Source organism: Setaria italica, chromosome VII (genome assembly GCF_000263155.2).
Source record: "Setaria italica strain Yugu1 chromosome VII, Setaria_italica_v2.0, whole genome shotgun sequence".
Classification (NCBI taxonomy): domain Eukaryota; kingdom Viridiplantae; phylum Streptophyta; class Magnoliopsida; order Poales; family Poaceae; genus Setaria; species Setaria italica.
In genome coordinates, this window is record NC_028456.1 from 27,707,703 (window position 1) to 27,729,271 (window position 21,569).

Genomic DNA, 21,569 nt, shown 5'->3' on the forward strand with positions numbered 1-21,569 from the left:
CCAGTCAGGACTATCGCTTCCGGCGACCGGTTTCAGCTTCCGAGACGTATCGGCTGACTACGACGCCAGCGACGGAGTAGAGACCCGCACGCACGGACGGCGACGACGACCCGTCCGGGACAGAATCCCAGAACACGAGCTGCGATTTGTAATCATCATCGTGGTCAAGCCGGGCACGGCAATCCGGCGGGCCGTCGAAGCACTCCTCGTCCTGGTTCCGGTTACGTGCCTACCTCCTTGTCCTGGTTTTCGGCGCGGAGGGCTGGCTGACCGTGACCGGGGAGCGTGTCTAGTGGCGGGGGAGCACGGGCGGATCCGATCCCGCGAGCGAGTGGTGGGGGTGCACGCGGGACGCGGGGTGGGAGCCTGGAGGCAGCAACCCGCGGCGCGGCGTGGGGCCGCGTCGCTCTCGCGGCCTTGCCGTGGCCAGCTGCGGCTAGCGGGAGCGAAGTGGACGCCTCCGGGCCGCGCGTTGCGCTGCGCTGCGCTTGCGGGCGGAAGTCGTGACAGGAAAGTTCGTTCCCACGGGGCGTGCGTGGTTGGTACGTCCATCCGATCCGGGGGGTGGTGGGGTAGGCGGCACGGCAGACGCGGGCGGGTGCGGTCGTTAAAACTGCCGGGCCGCGGCCACCACGCGCGGTCGCACCTGGCTGGTGCGGCGGCGAAGCTGGACCGGTGAATTGGTTCCTTCCGAGGAAACATTCAGCGCCCATCTGATTCCGATCCGCACGCGTTGCCCTGCTTCTCCGGTCTTCAGCTGCACGCCGAGTCGCCGAGTGCTCGCTCTTACAGCCGCTAGCCCGCTACTACGTACTACCAGTACTGGTAAGCGCTAGCTTATCCGTAAAACTACGTAAAGAACTCGATCCTATCGGGAGCCATCACATGATCCCATGTATGGACCAGTCTATAAGCAATTAAAGCATAGAGTCTATTGGTGACTCCGCGGTATACTACGTCTACGACGTGATCCTGACATGTGCCATCCTATACTAGTATTTCTCCCAGTTCCAGTCTCAGCTGCATCTACCTCGGTCGCGCCCACAATCCGGTCGGCCGCTCATCGCGCAAGCTGGGGTTCATTGTCCACGCCTAGATTCATGCGGAACCTACGTACGTACGCTGACTTCGTAACATCCCCAATCGATCCGCCGTTTTCGGCGTTGCATACCGACTTTAATTTTTCGAACGAACGGTCACCAGGTTGGTGCCATTTCTTTGCATGCTTGTAAATTAACGTATGCTTGTAAATTAAGGCTTGAATGCATGAGCATGACCTGTTTGCATGATAATACAGGCTCGTCAGTCGTCAGCTGCCGTCGGGTGCGGCACGGGAGGAGAGGCGGGGGGATAGCTTTTTCTTTCTCCGGATTCTCATCCCCTTCTTGATGGTGCACGTTTGCAGTTGGGCCGGGGAATATCAGGCCCTATAGAGCAAAAAAAGTACAACAAAAGTTGGACCTGCAGAGGGAGATAAGATTTTATAAGCATAAAACAATGAACTTAGCCATGCTACTGTACGCAGTTAGCCGCCTAAAATCCGTAATGTATTAGCATGGATAAGCCTTTTCTTTATCAAGTTATTATTAGCCCGGATGAGTTATTTTAGCTTATATTAGTCCCGGATAAGCTAATAAAAGTACGTGATCGCTTCATCAGTGCTTCATCCTAGGACTGACTCGTGTGAGGCCCGCGTTAATTTCTTCAGGCATGGGAATCAGAATCTCGAAAGAAGAGGATTGAGAAACGAGCAGCTCGTTTGCAGGCTTGCAGCTGATAGGAGGAAGCCGGTTGACTATCTGATTGTGCATTTCAATAGTCTAGCGGCGCGGGCTTCGAATGATTGGCTCCCTCACCTAGGCCGATTCGGATTGGTGCTCGTCAGTGTCAGTTCACGTTGATGGTGGCGACACTGTAGCGGCCATTCATGCATGATACTCGACACTTTGCCAGTGCCCTTGATAATATACAGTGCTATTATTGTATACGACTTAGTACTTCCTACTGTCATCCGTCCAATAGCCTGTTTGTAGGGGAGGACGGAGGACCTCCGACCAGAGTGGACAAAGGCAAAAACCGCAGAAGTGCTGCACGGTGTTCAGAACTTACGGGCAACAGTAGGGCCGCGCACTTGCAGAACTCTGAAACATAACACCTAGAATTTGGTAAAGCAGGGCCTTTCCCAGCCTTTCGGCTCAGATCAAACTCATCAAGTGCAGCAGTTTCGTAAAGGATGTTCTTTTCCTAGCAGAGGGCACTAGCTAGAAAAATCTCATATCGTGCCCATTCCTTTATCTTTGCAATGTTTCGAACCTGGATAGATGAAGCCATGAACAGAATCATAGATGGAAAAAGGTGAATGCATATTTTAAATATAAAATATTGCATTTCGTGATAATCTGATTTAGGTTAGGAGCTGTACAACTGGCTAAACGCTCGTATCTTCGAAGTTCTTGTTTTTAGTCTTCAATGAAGGTGCAAATACTCCATACAAAATATATAAGCGGAACAAGATGCGGAGGAATAAACATGTGGAAGCACGGATCGAGGAGCTAGAACACACAACTTTGTTTACAAACACAGAGACAGTAGATGGGATGAAAATGTTGTCAAAACAGGACTGATGTTCAAAGTTGGAACTCTTTATAATGCGTGTGCTCACGAGACCCAAGATAGTGTGATGTTAACCACCGAAATAGAATACTTATGAGTACCTTTTATGTTTTTTAGAGGTTGACTTTGCTAAATAAATTTTTACACCTAATTTTAAGACTGTTGATGTTGGTATATCTAATAGTGAACAGAAACGAAGTCAACTAGAATCAAATTATCACAAGAAATCGAGTGTGAACTTCACCGATAAATTATCAAAGTCAAATTCAGGTATACTACAAATGAAGTATAATTAGAGCCGAAACAATTGCCAGTTGGCATATGCTCTGCTATTTCTTTTTAGTTGTTTTCTTTGCTGGCTATGCACATCAAATACTATACTCCCGTAGTCCCGTTATGGGCCTGGCAGACTTAATTTTAGGACTTGCAAGTGTCTAAGAGTATATCTAGCAGTTCCCCATTTTCCAATCCAACTACTGTATTGAGAGAGTTAGTTAAAAAATAGTGCTATAACAGATCCCTTTACTTTTCCTTTTTCCCAATAATTATTGAGACAACCTAATAATTCACTCCAACTCTCCCTAAATAAAGGAGGAGTTGCGACTCTTCCAATACGGTAGTTGGATTGGGATGAGATTATTAGGAGACTGCAAAAGCAACTCTCCCAATAATAATGAAAGAGGTATTGGAATATCCCATTAATTAGTTATCGGAAGATATTTATTGGGGGATGCTGGAGTTGCTCTAAGCAAATGTTTTTTTTTTGAACCATTGTAGTAGATTGATGTCACTTGGAGAAGTCTTCACAAGTTACATACAAAGAGAATTCCTGAAACTAAAAAATATCACATTCTCGGCCCAGATATTATGGCCCAGCCCATATCCTTTTGCTTCTGTTTTTAGGCCACAAAGCCTGTATGGCCAACTCATAAACAACTTGGGTTGGACAAACGAACAATTCATGATCTGATGCAGGTTGATAAAAAGAAAAGATTCTATGATGTTTATAGCCTCTATAAATAGCACAAATATTATCTTAGAATACTGAAGCAGTCCCGAGTATGGGGGACCTGAGTTCTATTCCAGTTTGTTTGTGCATGGTTTGGGCAACAAGCACCAAGTGTGAATCCTTAACAAATCCAACATAAGGTTGTTTTACGAATTATGAGGAGCGGTCCCATTAGAGATGCAGATGCTAGGAGAGTAAATGTGTCAAAAAAAACAATGGTAAACAGCCTTAAATATCTTTCAATAGATTCGGCCAACTCTTGAACATTGAAATCCTTACTAAATCTAAGATATCTTCCAATATCACACAATGTCTAGAAAGTTTAAATATATTTATAAACATAGGTAATATTTATTATTAGAAATATAGTTAGAAGAACGAACAAGGTTGTATATTATATTATGCTAAAATAAAACAACATTCTCACATAATCGACATGGCCCGATCCTAACCCCACACAAGCCCTAACTTTTTGGGAATGGCCCCAATCCTAATCCAGCCCTCTACTAAATATTCTGCTCTAATCCAATCATGTCCTTTTAAGGAACTAATCCTTGTCATATCCTAATCTTTGTTAGGCCCATGGATCGGTCTTTTCTTAATTGAACCATTTCAGTTCATGGTGCAACAGTGGCTAAGCTTGCATTAACGCAGGGTCAGAGAACTAAAACAAAACAACATGAGCATACGTGGCAGCAGAACAGAGTAGAATGCACACAATAATACAATTATAAAGTTCACACATCCATAAGCTAGTTGCATTTCAGTGTACTATTTTTTCATGATAATAATAGAGAAACTTATTACTTGTAATTCAATAAAATATAATACTAATACTAATACATATATAGATTTTGTGCTCTTGTACTCTAGCAAAATAACATACATTTAAGAATTAAAATTTCAACAGCAAAATTCTGTTAACAAAGAAGAAATAGGAAATAGTATATACACATGCATATCAATCGATACATATGACACTTACATCACATTTTCCAATTATATACGCAAATGCAAAATCTATAACAATCTACACGTTGTCGGTGTTTTATACTCGACAACCTACCGAGGGGCATCCCGAGATAGTAGATTGGTTGGTGGGAAATCGACGAATCTGGAACTCGAAGGTAAAAGCGAGGACACAAGACACGGATTTATACAGGTTCAGGCCGCCAGTGTAGCGTAATACCCTACGTTCTGTTTGAGGTGTTGTATCTTGCGTCCTGCGCTTGTGTGTTGTTTGGTGTTGAGGATTTGATCCTTTGTTGTGGTTCTATGAGGTCTTCACCTACTGATCTAGGGATCCCTGCCCTCCTTTATATACTCAGGGGGCGGGATTACTAGTCGGTTACAGGATAGAAGTCCTAGTAGGATTACATGGTACGAGTCCTATTAGGATTACAAAGAAATCCTAGTAGGAGTTTGTCTTCTTCATTCCTTGCAGGTACTCGGGATCTATCCCCGACACATGTTGAAAGAATTAAGTGATGCGTTTGATATATGTGAGAAATAAATATGCTTGAATGCTACGATTTTCTTATGTAGTTGAAAATGCTTATAAATAAAATGTGTAAATAACCGAGGTTCCGGTTAGAAGACTACAATCATGTGTTGTAACACCTAGATAACCTAAGTTCTAATTAGAAAACCACAAATTGGTTGTAATACTAACATGGAACTTTAACCTTTTTAAACTTATTCATTAGCAGTATTTTCCCTCTCGATACAACAAATGTACAAAAAATTCTAAATAATGTCTTGCAACTCTAAATGATGCCCGGCAATAGTTTATCAAGTTTTTAAAATTCGGATCATCAGCTTTACGAAATGCAAGTGTTGGCATGATAAGGTGTCAGCGATCTGAAACTGCAAGTGTTAGAGATGTTCAAAATCTGAAATGAATCTAGCGCAAGCTGCCGTATTGTTGTAACAAACCAGATCCTAGATACAACACACCAGAGCAGAGCAGGTATATTCTAATGCTACAAGCATATAATCTTGCCCCCAAAAAGTTGCAGTGAATTACAAGAAACCAAAAAGATCTGCAAAGGGATGATTCATTATTGATCAAAAGGAGTTGGTACAGGCCTGACTTGTCTCGCGACATGCTAGTCTCGAGGTGGGCGGCGATGGAGGCGGCAATTTCTTAGCTCTATTGAAGCGCTAGAGACGAGTGCCACCCCCGAGCAGGAGACCTGCGTCCCTCGTCGAGCTGTTTCGCTTGACACATTGCGGAGGAACTTTTTGATTGACCTATTGATGTATAATGGGAATTTAAGGTGATTTATGATTTCTGCAATAGTGCGATGATACCTTTGTTGCATCACAAGCAAAAGCAATTTGGGAAGTGAGAGTTATGGTGAACTTACCTATAATGATAACAACGTGCTTCCTTTAATTTGAACTACATACTTTGAATTTTGTGTTATGTAAAATTAATGCTTGTGTATCTCAAACGTTTCTCAAAACATGTTTTTTTTTCACGCTTCTCTTATTGCGTTGAACTTTTTTTTTTATCTATCTTAGCCTCACATGGTTTAAACCCAATACTCTCATCGTTCTTAAATATTATGAACCCAATACTCTCGTCGTTCTTAAATATCATGATACCGTTGATTTTTTCTCGAACTTTGATCAATAATACTTATTTAATTAATTAGTTAAATAAAGTAAAATGAGTGCCACTAGATCTATCATAAAAATAGGTTTAACCTATAGATTTTTTATTGATATAAAAATTGAGAAAATTTAGAGCGTTTGAAAAAAAATGAGAGCCGTCCATCCGGCGAAATTGAACGGTGGAAAAGAAGGAAGTACCGTGAAATACCAAAAGAGAAGTACAAGAAGTACCAAAAATAATGAGAAATTACTATGATGCCCTTTTGATTATGTCTAAATCTATTTACTTCTTTTTAAGAAGTATACGAAAGGAAAGTACCTGCAAGTACCACTGATGCTTTAAAAGTATTGTAACAAAGCTCATAAATATTTGTAGAAAAGATGAAAAATGAATTGGATAAAAAAGCAAACTGCACCATAAATTTAAGAATGAAGGTAGTACAAGAATAAATATCCCACCTCTTAGTAATCCTTCCACTTACCCTTGTCTGCGACCCTAAAAGGGCAATTGCTTTTGACACAACACACATCATATATTGTTGTGCTGCTCTTCACCACCCTGAACTATCATTGTAAAGATAAAGTTGACCATCGCTTTATAGCTGGCTTCACCTCATCCCCAATAGGGTACAATGTACTGACACAGACCTCATTCTCCCTGTACTTCCAAGGGACACTTTCCCCTTCATTTACTGCTAGATTCGAATGGACATCATTCTCATCCGATGAGTCATCATCCATCACATGAAGGTCCTCTTCTCCCTCCCTCTCTACTTGCTCAACTAACCTAGGGATGTGTTCCCCCACCAGCCTCGCTATTTGGTTCATGGGGTGCCTCTTCATCCTCTGCATCTGCTTCTTCTACCCAATGTTCAGTATCTTTTTCAGTTTGCCCATCGTTAATCTCCAGACCTTCCTCGGCTCTAACTTCCCCACCATCGACTTCCTCTTGAAACTGACCACTAGACCCAATCTTATAGAACACTTCAACAAACAATATGAGCGGTAAACTGCGCTCAGTAGCAGTATTTACATAGGCCCTCCAATTCTAGATTCCTTCAAGCAGCATCAACTTCCAAAATATTATGTCAGGTCAAAATCTCACTACAGCCCTGACAGACAACTCAACTTGGTCTCTATCAAGCTTGAAAGCCTTAAATAGCCAGTTGCATATTGATCCCCAAGTCCTCTCTCTTATTCTCAGTATTTTTTTGCAGAACAACTTAAATTCAAACAAATCTACCCCTTCCAGATCATATCTAACCTCCCCCGGACCATAGAACACTTGGAAAAACAAACTATCGAACATGCCTATCAACATACACGACATTAAGAAATATTATTACTAAATAACATTTAACTAGCCACAAAAATACCTACATTCTGAATAGCTATATAAAATTATAACTCGTGCATTGCTAATAATATTAATTTTAGATTTGTCTAAATATATCAATAAACTAAATTTACTTTACCAAAATTAAATAACCTAAATCTACTATACCAACTAAGTAATATTTATCTATGTATAATATGTACACCTAAATTTGATCTAATACGCTACACCATTTACAAATTATACTTACTACTACATCTACTAACTACAAGATTTCAAAAATACTTTAAGTGGAGCGCAGATCCAGCAGAGCTTCACTTCAATCTCCCCTCCCCTCCCCCTCTCCTCTTCTCTCTATCTTTCTCTTTTTTTTTCGAATGCTGCCTCTGCCAGCCGTCTGCGTGCGTTTTTTAGGGGGGAGGCTACCACCGACGAGTCCGACGGGATTTCCTCGCTCCCACCATTTCAAATGGCGGAAGGTGCTCTCACCAATTCATCCGACGGTAAGGACGTGGGGCCCAGGCGCCGACAACATTCCACCCTCTCGTCTAGTGGTTTTTTGCCGCCACCGTTTCAACTGGTGGTAGCCAGTATTCCACCGCTTCCGGCGCCACGGTGTCACATGCGTGCTGACGTGCCTCCCCAGTTTCCGTGCGCACTGTTTTTTCATTCGTACCTCCGGTTCAAAATGCTACCACCGTATCAGCCGACGACAGGCTAGCTTATTGTCGTTTCAATTGTCGGTCGCGGTTTGAAACGGCTGTATAGGTCTGGATCTGCTTTTTTGTTTCACGGGTATTAATTTTCGCAAAATTGTAAAAAAAAATCGGAAAAACAGCTGCTCTATCCAAGTGGTGGGAAGCCTTCTCCATCACGGCAAATCCGGAAAGCCGAGCACCAAGCCTCAACTGCCACCGCTGCGGGCCCCACGCTCCTTCGCCTTCGCCCTCCTGGCAGAGTCGCAGGTAGCCATTGACTCGGAGAACACCACTTCGCCCCAGTTCACAACAGCCGCCGCCCCTTCCAGCCTCCATCGGCCACCGCTCCCCTTCCTCCCGCGCCTCGCCGCCGGCCGCCGCCGCACCGGTCGCCCCTTCCTTCCCGGCGGCCCAATCGCACCCTAAGGCGGCAGCGCCCGTCTCGCGCCTCACCGCGCGCCCCCACCAAATGGGCGCCCCCGGCCGCGACCTCTCAGCTCTCCTCGCTATCCGCCGCAGCGGCAGCCGCCTGTTCAAGCGGTAGGCCCGCCCCTGCGCCTGTCGGTGGCTGGTTGGTGGTGTCGGTGTGGGGACGCGGCGCGGGAAAGGAGGGGAGGTGGGGGGAAACTCGGGTTGCAGCCACAGCAGCAGCAGCCATGTTCGGGACGGGGCTGAACCTGGTCAGCGCGGCGCTCGGCTTCGGCATGACCGCAGCCTTCGTCGCGTTCGCCTGCGCGAGGTTCGTCTGCTGCCGCGTCCGCGGCGATGACTCCGGCGCGCCGCCGTCGCTGAACTTCGACGCCGATCTCGACGACCCGGTGCGTGCAACGCCTCGATCCCCATCGCTGTTGACAACTGCAAGTATTCCGCTGCGGTCGTGGTCGTTCGCAACAGGGGAATTTTCTCGTGGGGAAGTAAAGGCATCGACCTGAAGTGTTCCCTATTTGATTAAATGATGCGTTTGCTATAAAAATAGAAAATGGAGTGTTCCATGATCGTTTCCTGTGTTGATGCCTTGATGGGCACTGTCCTGGCAAGCCAAGACGTTCATTATGTCACATATGTTTCTAGTTTTAGCAATGGAAACTGCTATGCATTATGAGCTTAGTGCGTAGCGAATCGAATGGGTGAATAAAATAGGGACACAAGTGGCGAACCTGCTTTACCAGTGGGTGTGATGCAGACAAAGTGGCTTTAGATTCCGTTGTGTTAAGAGGGCTTTTTTTATATTCTTTATGAATTGGTGGCCCTCAAAATATCATACTACAAACCTTGCGCTCATGTTATTTTTCTATCTGTATGTGATTACAAACTGAACTCCTAACCTTTATGGGCATGTATAAGCAGTTGTCGAAACATCACCTTGCCATTTCCCCTATCATTGTTCTTAACCCAGTTGGCCTTATAGTTACGAGTGCAAGTTTGATCTATCTGGGTTCATATATTTTGTCTTTAGTCATCATTAGGAAGCTTCTCTGATCTTCTTCAAGATTCCCTCTGCATGTATGAACAAACAGTACAATCAACAACATTAAGAATATCTGCATAGGACCAGCTGAAACTATTTTAAATTCACGGTATTTTTTAAGGAACGTTCACAGTATTAGACTATATTTGATTTGTGTTATATATATTCTTTTTATCAGCAACTCACATTGATTCAAGATCAACGCTCTTGTTCAATGATGTACTTTAATTCACGCTTGTTTCTATTATGTTGAATTGTTGATTAGAAGTCTGGGAATCCCTCTCTCTCAGAGCAAACTTCTTTGTGGAGTGCCCATTGAGTTTTCCTTTTTGTTATACCTGTATTAAATCTAAAAAATGAAAATGCCAATTGGGTAAAAGCATAGTTGTCAGAGTTAGTGCTGTATCATTTTCACAAAGCATCTCTTTAATAGTTAGTCTTGTGGTAACTGGCAAGTGATTTCTTATGTCTGCATAGTTAAACTAGTACCTTTCCTTCATTGATAGTGTTATTACAGTAATTCCTGAATTCATGATCCTGTTTGTTATTCTTGCTGACTTATTTGAATATTATTAATGGTTAGATCAAAATAATCAGTGATGTAATACCATAGAGGAAATTTTTAATTGGAAATTGGAAATTAATAGTATCCTTTTACATTGTTCAGGTAGAGCATCGTACTGGGTTGGAACCTTTGGTTATTGCTGCAATTCCTACTATGAAGTATAATTTTGAGGCCTTCCAGTCTAAAGATGATGCCCAGTAAGTCTATATTTCTTCATGTGAACTAAATGTTAGTTGCTAGTTTTTTGTGCTTCAATGTATATACAACATCTACCAGTATCAATGAAGCTATCCAAAACTACTATCGCTGGAAACTTTTTATTCACTACAATGTTGAAGGCAGTGAGCTAAATAGTTGTCACTTGTGATTGATTTTATAACCTGATGGTCTAACTGGAGTAACTCCAGATCAGTGATCTGTGAGCTATCGATACAATGAATATGGTTCGTATGTTGGCAAACGATATATTCCCTTCTCTTTTCTTCTCTTAGCCCCTAATCCCATGTTTCAATTCAACATGTTTGTTCTTACATCCCCTAATCATTTGAATCTTGGTTGGAAGTTTGCTTAGATAAACATAGAAACATAAGAAACCCACACATATGTGTATATGCGCATATTGGAGATTGTAGCCTTGTAGGTCAAGATGTCTTAATATAGAATCATACTTTGTTGCGTCACACAAATTGAAGTTGAACAGCTTTCTGCTTCATTTTCGGTACAGCTCTGCATTTCTTTAAGCCTTATATATGCTTTGTCTGTTAACACAACAAACCGCAAATTCAGAAGCTGACAAGAAATTACCAATTCCCTTTGCGTTGGTGCATACTTGTAGCCAATTCAACTTAGGTTAATGCATACTTGTAGCCAATTCAACTTAAGATTAACATAATTTGGACCAAATTTGCAAACTTGGGATCTTCTTTATTGGATTAATGGATGCAATTTGTTGCATTATCAAGTAACAAGTAAACCTTGGGCATCGCAGCACTGTCCAGCCTAGTTACCAATTACCATGATGCCTAGAGTGCTGTGTAATTTATTTTTTTAGACAACTAAACATTTTAATGATTGTTTGTTTTAACAGGTGCTCTATATGTTTAGGTGAATACAAGGAGAAAGAGATTCTTAGAATCATCCCGACATGTCGCCACAACTTTCACCTTGCCTGCTTAGATTTATGGTTGGAGAAGCAGACGACTTGCCCGATATGCCGGGTCTCACTGAAAGAGCTGCAAGCTGCCATGTCATCTGCATGTAGCATCCAGCAACTCCCCACCGTCCCAGAGAATTCTGCTAACCCAACACCTCAGTGTTTCTTACCTGTTCTTCAAGATCAGAGGGGTCAAAGTAATGGCCAGGAGAGGAACGAATCAGTAGAAGTGGTTATTGAAATTCGACAATAATTTGAACATTGACATGACTGTATGAGTGAAGTAATGGAGGCAAATCCGATTACATTTCCTGAATCCAGCATCAGCATGTTCTGTAGGGCTGTTGATGATCATGCCCCTCGTAGCATTGTCACCACATCATGATGTTGATCTCAGATTTCCTTTGCAGATGAAGCATCTTTTTGTACATTTAATGTGGCAGGTCAGCATGTTGTACTGACACATCTGTGGCGAGTTCATTTTGATGTGATGAACTGGTGATGAATATTGTAAATACACTGTCAGTATCAGTACTGAATCTTCTTCATTGTCAGAGCTACAAAAATATCCACATTGTGGTTCCTAAAGCTGGTGATGCACAATCACAGCATCTTGTCTCGAAAGGTTGTTCCTTTCATTATCCAGTGGCTCACGGGATTTACATGGCAATCTTCACTGAAATTCGTTCCCCCGATCAAAAAACTCAAATAAGGGCAGACCTGCCCATAACCTTGTTTTGTAGGACACGCTAATCAACCGACCAGAGATCTCCTTCCTTGGCTGGCTCTGCCAGGACCCACACATCGGACTGCTATCACTGCAAAGGCCGTACCAACCGTCACGACATGCCCATCCGCGATCAGTGATCCGCCCCATTTCCACAACATCCTCACTGTGCAATTACGCGCCACATCTTCCAGCCCGCCCGTCACAAATCACCTGTCACACCGGTGCTTCTCCGTGCACAGCGGTTACAACGGTCGCATCTCACACACCACACTCCACTCAGCAACGATTCAGATCCAGCCGTGTAACCGTGTGGTCGGGACGCCCTGATGACCCCTGCCCGGGTCACTCGCGCAGCGCAGCGACACGACACGAGGCGGTGACGGCGCTGTCAGCGTCACCACCCTTCGCCGATGATGAGGGAAGAACGCGGCGGCCGTCGCTCTCGGCGCTTTCGCCGTCGGGAGGCATCCGTCGCGCCTGGGCTGGCAGGATTCCACAGGCCACCGGCTGCGCACGCGGGCGTCACGCTCGGCTGGTGCCACATCGGATTTGACGCGCGGCCCGCGCGGGAGAGGAGGGGCCTGGTGCCCTGGTGTCACCAGAGGGCTGCAAGGGGTGGTTCAGGCCCGTGGCTAGGGATTCTGGACGCGGATGGTTCTCACTTCTCAGAAAAAGATACCGCGAATCCGCGATGCATACGCTTCGCGAAAAAGATTTCGGGCCGCACCGGCCTTAGATACCAAGGTGCATACGGTGGCGAGACACGTATGCAGCTAAGCGTGGCGCCACGTGACGGCACGCCTTGCTGTCCGTAATTCGCAACGGCACCACGGCGCCCGTGCTTCATCACGCAACAGAGGAGAAGCAGCAGAAGATGCCCATATCAGTGAACACAAGATGCAAAAGAAACATACTTGCGCCCATCAGGAATTGTGACGTGCACTCCCAAGGGATACTGCAGTCTTATCTTATATTACTTTACAGCACAGAGGGGGTAGCAATCCGTGGTTGCATTGCTCCGAGCTTATTCCTTTTTATGCTTGATTTTTATTTCGCCCTTTTTTTGCTACGTAGGCTTGTGGACATAGATATAGGCACGATTACTTTTGACATTTCAGAGTAAAATCTCTCAGGAGTCCATTTCGTTCTGCACAGTCAACCACAACTTCATAAGAACAGGACAAAGGTTGTCCGGGTCATCTTGGACCACGTACGGCTGCATCTAAAAAAGATGACCTCTTTAAGATGGAAAGCTCTACATGTTCCATTCAGCGCCACAATTTAAATATCAGGCTACTTTTGTTGCTCGCTGGCTCCATCCTACTAGCTTGCTTTTGTATCGTAAGAGGGCCAAACACGTCATTAGCCATCCATGAAATTTTGGGTTACTCAAGCTGTGAAAAATTTTACCCACCAAACAGGAACTGTAAGGTGTTGGGGCACGACGATTAATCCAATGAACAAGTTTCCGTCGATGTCACTATATATGAACTTGTTCTCTGGGGGCAGAGATGTTCAATGTCCCAAACCAAATGTATACTGACCTCCGTTTTCGAAGTACTTGTCAATTTTGACCTTTTCACTGTTCGTGATTTGACAAGAAATATTTCTTTAAATATTAAATTAAGTAAAGCGAGAAAACATCATTAGATTTGCTATAAAAATACTTTAAGCATGTAATATATTTCTATCATCTATTTAATTATAGAGATATTCAAAGTCAAAGTTGTCAAATATTGTGAAATGGAGGTCGTAGTTAGTACTACGAGCTTCGATGATGGTATGATCGATCTTTTCCCTTATTATAAGCTGACCAACTTTGTGTATTCCTAATTCTGTTCCTTGTTATCCTCCCTCAGTGTAACTCTCCACAGGGTCATCCTTGTACCCCACAAGTGAATCGTTCTTTCGTTTTTTACGAGGAAATGTAAATTGCTCTCTCTTTTAATAAAGTTCAGGTAGCTAAATATGTCTGTATAGAAGTTCCTCTCAATAATAATGATAACTATATCAGCAAAATTTCTTCAACCTTTAATTAGGCATCCACTTATCTTGGCAATCTCGAGAGACCAATATAATGTGGAGCTAGCACGTTCGTTCGACGCCTTGATCAGTCAGTTTCCACTACGATCGCCCCAGCATGGACCCAACTGAATATCATGCTCATCAGCGGCTATCTGGCAAAGCATCATATACGGATCGGAGCCCTATTGACACAAGTGCGGCGAGGGAAATGTGCCCCCAGAGAGAATACTAACATGTTTAGAACGAGACCGGGTAGCGCGACGCCGCGAGCGAAAAAACAAGGAGCCACAGAAAGTGCGTTGCCCACGCGCGCTGGCTGTCGTGTAGTGTTCGCTGCCGCACAGCCAATGGCCACTGCACTGGGGCCACGGCGCACAGGAAGAGCAATCGCGCCCAGACCAAAAGTGGAGATGGCGCTGCCTCCTCCGCGTCGTGGTGCGGCCGCGACGACGGCGACGGGCGATCGACGAGGTTTTATTCGCAGATGGGGCCGACGGCCGCGACCCCCGACTCGAGTCGCCCGCGCGGGCTGGTCCCCCGCCGGGGCCTAATAACCGTCGCAAATGGCGCGTCTCCTCCGGCGAGGTTAGGGCTTGCACCAGAGAAGCACGCAGGTTCAAGTTGAACTTACCGCGTCGCCGGGACGAGACGAGAGGCGTTGGGTTGGGTTGTGTGTTTGTTGTCTGCGGGACAAGGAGGGCGTACGCAGTGACGGGCCCAGCCCCTCCTGCGCTGTGCGCCTGTCGGCCTGAGCCCGCGGCATCATCCTATGTTCGTTTGTCGTTGCGCCCATCGATCGTTGGGTTTTCGTTTGTGGCATGGCGCCCTCTTTGGCTCTTTCGCTCAAATGCACTCGATCGGTCTCGGAGAGAGGAAGCGCGCTCGATCGCCACTCGATCGCCAGGCCATACAAATATGGTACAGTAATGATACACTACAACCATATACGAAATCTAAAGCTTTTGATTAGCTAGGCCTTTAGTAACGGTCTAAATAGGACAGAGAGCTTAAACACTACTCCTACTACGTAAATCCAGCTTCATCATGCATTCCTAAACAATCTTAATCACAGCAGGTGCCTTCCACCGCCGCATTCCTATCCGTGATGCCGTACATTACACAGCGGCGACGGTTGCTGACTTGTGCTACAGTACACAAATCCTACTGTTTGCTGCATCATTCACTTGACCAACACAAACAGTAGCCAAAAGGCAAGCAAATAAAGGCTGCGTGCACATAGCCAGACCATCTCTACTTCTCTATTCATGACATAAATGCATGCATATCCAGCATATACTTTACGAACGTACACAGGCGCAAACTAAGTATGTGCGCGCTGTACACATAAGGTCTTTCGGATAATTATATTAGGCTTTGAATTACCAGAAGGTTTATAAATAAAACTGAGACAGGACCACATATTTTCTTTGAATGCAGATACTCAAGGCGCATCTGGTGTGAAATAGCGTCCTGGATCGCAGTGCCAGAACTTTCAACCAACAAATTGGGATCATGCTGAAACATTACACAAATGGTGGGAGGCTAGGGCCACGACCCCGGGGATAGCACAAGGGCTTGCAATCCTTGATCAGGCTGGTCTGCTGGGAAGTCTGCACAACGCTCGGATTTTTGACAGAGCTGAGTCACCCTGTTTACGGTGGTTTCGAGGATAAAGACGAGGCTAGGACATGGGGCCTGTTCGCTTCAGCTTATAAGCCGGCTGAAAAGCTGAAACGGCTGATTTATTGTGAGAGAAAAATACTGTTTGGTGGCTGATAAGCCGGCCGAATAAGCTGAAGCGAACAGGCTCATGGACTCTAGCCGGTGCAAAGCATTTAGTGCTTCTGTTGTATGGAATGTGACTTTCTATCTTTTTTTAGGACCTATTGCTCTTGTTTTGTTTTGTGGCCATCGGCCTCCCTTCTTCTAATTAATATAACAGGCAGCTCTCCTACCTATTCATTTCAAAAAATAAGTAAATAAAACTGAAACAATCTAAGGCCATTCAGAAAGGTTCCGAGCCCAAGGGAAAGAAAAACAGCATATTGGACTGAATTCAAATTATGCACAGAGAAGACTAGCTTTATATGCCGCCTCTTCTTATATTTCAAAGTAACAGTAGTTTCATGACACGACATTCCACGATTAGTAACCACATATTATAGTCCCATCAGTAAATTACCCATTATAAAGTGTACTCCATCAGCTAGCATGCTTTTGCGGTGTCCTTGCTAGAACTGAATTGGCGGTACTTCAATTTGATGTTCAAACACTGTCAGCATGCATGACATAACACATTGGATGGACCTGGACAAATCCATACAAGTACGCTGTAAAAGGTGTGTGTGCAGTTGACAACAACAGCCATACCTCCAACTTGCATAACAGTGTGAGGAATAACTGGCCAAAATAATAAGGAGGCAGTATCGTCCTCTGGATTCTAGAGAGGAGTGCCACCCGTTGAACTGTTTCCTATTGTCAATTGAGAAAAGTACTCGATTTTCGACTGAGATCAAAACCTATTTAAAACTTACTATGGCATCTAAAACTTTATTTATGGCCTTTTGAATGGAATCTATAACGAGAGACCACTGCCAACCTACTATCCCACGCCAACGGGCTTTTGTTGACTAGTTCGTGGTCCGTACGTAGCTTAGTTTTTCTGAAGTGTTGTCGACTTTCCACTTTAACTAGCAATATTCTACGTACGAATCTCAACTATTGATAGTGTGATATTGTCTTCTTCCGCTTAGCTGGGATGGCGGAATTTGTGGATGGAGTTTGTTAAGACCATATCCTATTATTGATTTCACTAGAAAATTAACCTTTTGTTTATTTTTTTGGAAAAGTAGCGGGTGAAGCAATAGTAAACCAACTTCTTTGTCAGCAGACGCTGCCAATCATTTGCTCTATAGCTTAAGCAGTAGTAAAGCAACTTCAGGGTAGAGGCCGGAGTTCGGAAATGTGGAAGTAAATCGCGCGATCCACAAAAACAGCAGCCATAAAAAGGAAAAGGAAATGGAAGAAGAAAGAAACGGGAGGGGATCAGACACGGATCCACTTGCCTACAAGCTCTGAATCAATCCTAACTAAAAATGCACGAATTTTGGAAAAGCTCGAGCGCGACGCGATTTTGCCCTCACGCCCGAAAGTAACGCGCCTTATTTTACCTGGGCAGTGTTGTTCGCTCCCGGGGCACCAGCTCACCGCAAGCCAAGCGCCATGGCGTCCCTCTCGCTTCCCGCCTGCTTCGCCGCCTCTTTAAATAGCCGCGTTCCTCGTCGTTCGCTTCCTGGCAAGCCGCATGCACGCCCGCCCGCAGCCACTGCAATCCCTGGCACACGTGCAGATAATAGTGGTGTGAGCAGAAGAGAAGGCTGCTATGTGCATAGTGTGATTGGGTGTGGTGGAGTAGTGGAGCTGTGCAGCCCTAACGCGGCGCGGATCAATGTCCGACCACCGCGGGCCGGCCTCGCCTCGGACGGGGAAGCACCCCTACTACCGCGGCATCCGGAGCCGCAGCGGCAAGTGGGTGTCGGAGATCCGGGAGCCGAGGAAGACGCGCCGCATCTGGCTCGGCACCTTCCCGACGGCCGAGATGGCCGCCGTGGCCTACGACGTGGCCGCGCGCGCGCTGCGCGGTCCCGACACGGCGCTCAACTTCCCGGACCTGGCCGCGTCGCGCCCCGCGCCAGCGTCCACCTCCGCGGACGACATCCGCGCCGCCGCCGCGGAGGCCGCCGCGGCGCTGCAGGAGCCCGATCGCCACTCGGCCCAAGGCGGCGGCATTGCTCCCGCTGCGGCCGGTGGGACGGCGCAGCAGCAGCCCGGCGGGAGCAGCGCCGCGGCACATCAGCAGGAAGGCAGCAGCAGCGCGGGGAGCCAGTACTACCTGGACGAGGAGGCCCTCTTCGAGACGCCGCAGTACCTGCGCAACATGGCCGCCGGTATGATGATGAGCCCCCCGAGGCTCGGCCGCAACTCGTCCGACGACTCGCCGGACCCGTCGGAGGCCGGGGACAGCCTCTGGAGCTACCGTGATCCGTAGATCGATACCGGTAATGGCGATGGCAGCAATAATTTGATGTGGCGATGACACTAATAAGCTCTACTACTACTGCTCTTGCTGCCTGCAGGCAGCTACTACGCGCTACTGAACCTGGAAGCTTGAAATGATATGGAGAGAAGGACGGAGGGCGAGAGGTGCCCCGGCCGTGGAGCACTGTTTTTTTTCTTTCTATCCAGTCCAGCCGCCATGTGTGCCGGGGGATAGCTTTTCAGTCCTCCGCCGGAAGATGCAGTGTATCTTTCCTTCTCCTTTACCCCTCGATGTGTGTGTTTCTGCTGTGAAGCCAGAAGGCCGACCGGGAAGGTCTTCCTTTTCCACTCAATTCGACTTGGCTCTAGCTAGCTAGTACTACCTCGCTATTTGGCCGTTGCAGTACATATGAAAGTATGAAACTGCAAAGGTACACATATATATGCATGTATGTACAGTTACTTGGAATGCCAAGTGGGGAGTACGTCCTGAGGGGACGACCTGGTGTATTGCATGAGCAGATGCCGTTGTGTAAAGCTTGTATTGTTCGAATTAATCGGTAATCTCTGTTGGTGGATAAGCTATAAGATGTGCGCGCAGCGCATCGCTGTCCACCTTTATATTGCCATCACTAAACACTTTCTGTTTCTACAAATTTCGCAGTTTTTCTGAAGCGTGTGTGGCCGTTTCCGCTTTGGAGGGGCTTGGCCCCGTTGCAATGAAAAGATGATTGAGCAGAGAACGGGATGACATCTTGGCAGTATGCACAATTCAAGTGATTCGTCGCCACTCCACTGCTTCTGGAGAGCCATACAATCTTATTCGCCTACGCATAACCAGCTGCTTGCTTTTCCGTACACCCATGGAAAGTGACTGATTTCATGTAGCAGTCAAGCTCTTCGTTCGGTAGCAGCAAAGACCTTGCTATGGATAAGCAGTGCCCATTATCAACCAAACTAAGTGTCTGTATATGATGCAGTTGTTGTCTATCCAGTTGAACTCCGTCGTTCCCTCCGTCATCGGTGCATCGCCTCGATCCCGGCCTTGCTGGCCTATGCCTTAACAACGTTACAAATCCTCAAGTTCGAAATATGTGTGTGAAATTGATTTCAATTTTAACTTCAAACCCGGGATAAGGTTTCATAATTCTGATAACTGAATTAGGTGTCCTCTATTGTTTACGCTAGCATAAATTACCTTTTTTATCCATTGCATATATGAAACAGCGAACTGATCTCCACACAAAACATTTCATCAGTTTTAATTTCTGATCCGCTGAGTTTGAAGACAAATTAAACTATATAAAAGATGCGGTGGCGCTTGCTTGCCTTGAAATGCATAGCCATCGGAGGTGCTCTCTCTATCTTTTAGATCATTTTGCTTGTCAGCTCGCATGCATATATCCTACATAACGCTTCAATCTTGTGAGCTTGAGAGGCGGTACCATTTCGATCATTTTGTTACCGTTTTTTTTGGTTATTTCGTCTTATAAGATCCATGTTTCAAGGAAAATTATGATCGACTTCGGATGGTCCCACCAATCAATAATAACTTTTTTTCGAGATGACACCGGTTAATGGAAGTTGTTTCCATTAACCAACGTAGGATTGGAACAAGGACGCAATCTGCAGAGGCCTTGATTGAAATAAAAATATTATACCCATCGTCCTACATTTGAAAGTTTGTGGTACAAAAGTGGTTACATCGTTTTTTATTTAGAAATATTTGTAATGTTAAATTTTTGTTGCTACAAATGATATATTATAAGAGCAATTAGCAGTAAAAGTGTAAAATTGAATATTCTGCTAGATCAAACCACGCCTTACATTTTTAGATGAAGGGATCGGTAGAAGAGATTATTTATATCTGCTGAAAGAAATAAAAGCAGATGATTTATAAGTAGCAATAATATGATTATACTACTGCCACGGGTATCGCCAGCAGTATATTTCTTCTGATAGCATAGGTTGTGATGCTATTGCATGTTTGCAAAGTTTGATTGTGTTACCGAATCTTTGATTTATCCTACAGTAAAATTTAGATACGTTCCTACACTTTTGGGTACAAAATCAAGCTGCAGTAATGGGGGGAAATCCGCAGCAGCACTTGCACAGTTTAGAAGTATTCCGAGGAGCCAAGTGGTGGTTACTGGTAACCAACCACCGAACAGGCAACAGCTACTGGTGGCCAAGCCCCCTCCAGAGCAACACGTGTCCGTGCGTTCCGCTGCTCAGCTGATCGGCTGATGAGTGCTGTGGCCACGAGACGACAAAAGCCACTCCCGCCTTTGCGCTGCCCGGGGTCGCCGCGCGCGCCCGCATGAGGTTACGCAGGCACAGCTGCTGAGCAGTGGTCCGCAGACTGGCGGCCCCGTACCCTGCGCCACTGAGCGCGCACGCGCTGCCTGCCCCTACCCGCCCGCGCCCAGCCCGGCGAGCAGAGCCAAAGCGCGGCTTTGGCCGCGGCCGCGAGGGCCCTACGGCTGCCGGATCGACGACAGGCCAGGCCGCGCCGGGCCACGGCGGTACGGACACTATCGGAGTCCCTGGCGGCACGGCGGCGGGGGGATGATCCGGCCCGAAACGGACCGAATCATGGCGTCACGGACGTGCGGTTCTCATCGTACAGTTTCGTGCCCCTGCCCCTCCGCCTTGCATTTGTCCACGAGTCACGGCGAATCTGGCCGCCCTGCGCCTCTGGCGACCATTGGCCGGCACAGTGGCCATGGCCACCGCTAATAACCTGGCCTCCGACAGCATCAACAGCGCCGCCCGCTAGTTCCCTTTCGGAGGTGCATGATTGACCCGGCATAGACAGATCAGTGGTGTGGTGCCCCGGCGCCTTGATAATTACGGATTAGATCCGGGAGCCAAACTTATGCTTTTGCGTAGCTAGATTTGTTGCCGGCGCCTTTCTTTCACTGTGTGCTTGCCATATGAGGGCTGAACTAGGACGCTAGGAGCTGGTCAGTGGCCACCACATCGACTCATTGAGGAAGGGAGAAATCAGTAACGCAGCTGCAGTGTGGGTGGCACTGTGACGGCGATGATCTCCTCCACTTTCCACGGGTCCCAGTCCCATGGACGGTCGACCCATCCCGACTCCCCGAGTACTACTGCGAGTGCAGCAGCGGATGCATCTAGCTCGTGGACCGATTCAAAAAGCGGCGCTGTCATCATCAGCTGAAAACGGCAAGACCAAGCCCCACAGCGCAGAGGCATCAATCTACCCGTCGGATATCCCCATCCGCCCATACGGCTCCGACAGAAGATCACGCGCTCTCCAACTCATATCACAGTTGACGCGAGTCCGCA

At 46.2% G+C, this 21,569-nt stretch overlaps 2 protein-coding genes and 1 long non-coding RNA gene across 3 annotated transcripts; 2 read left to right on the forward strand and 1 right to left on the reverse strand.

Annotated features, from left to right (window-relative positions):
- Positions 1-8,510: 8,510 nt before the first annotated feature.
- On the forward strand, positions 8,511-12,045 carry LOC101776816 (putative RING-H2 finger protein ATL62). The gene is made up of 3 exons (XM_004976484.3): positions 8,511-9,093; positions 10,411-10,505; positions 11,396-12,045. The coding sequence occupies exons 1-3, from the start codon at positions 8,932-8,934 to the stop codon at positions 11,712-11,714; spliced, it is 576 nt and encodes a 191-aa protein (XP_004976541.1). The 5' UTR covers positions 8,511-8,931; the 3' UTR covers positions 11,715-12,045.
- Positions 12,046-16,280: 4,235 nt separating this feature from the next.
- Positions 16,281-17,705, reverse strand: LOC111257860. Its single transcript, XR_002678443.1, has 2 exons — positions 17,387-17,705; positions 16,281-16,523 (listed from the first exon to the last, which is right to left on the reverse strand). It is a non-coding gene; the product is annotated as an uncharacterized LOC111257860 (long non-coding RNA).
- LOC101777226 (ethylene-responsive transcription factor ERF025) lies at positions 17,629-18,910 on the forward strand. The gene is made up of 2 exons (XM_004976485.2): positions 17,629-18,274; positions 18,353-18,910. The coding sequence occupies exon 1, from the start codon at positions 17,665-17,667 to the stop codon at positions 18,262-18,264; it is 600 nt and encodes a 199-aa protein (XP_004976542.1). The 5' UTR covers positions 17,629-17,664; the 3' UTR covers positions 18,265-18,274; positions 18,353-18,910.
- The last annotated feature ends 2,659 nt before the right edge of the window (positions 18,911-21,569 follow it).

Bases quoted from the DNA above. Each gene is read 5' to 3' on its own strand.
- LOC101777226 (XM_004976485.2), top strand. From the start codon at position 17,665: ATGTCCGACCACCGCGGGCCGGCCTCGCCTCGGACGGGGAAGCACCCC.
- LOC101776816 (XM_004976484.3), top strand. From the start codon at position 8,932: ATGTTCGGGACGGGGCTGAACCTGGTCAGCGCGGCGCTCGGCTTCGGC. The intron at 9,094-10,410 runs GTGCGTGCAACG...TACATTGTTCAG, and splicing joins ACGCCGATCTCGACGACCCG to GTAGAGCATCGTACTGGGTT. The intron at 10,506-11,395 runs GTAAGTCTATAT...TTGTTTTAACAG, and splicing joins CAGTCTAAAGATGATGCCCA to GTGCTCTATATGTTTAGGTG.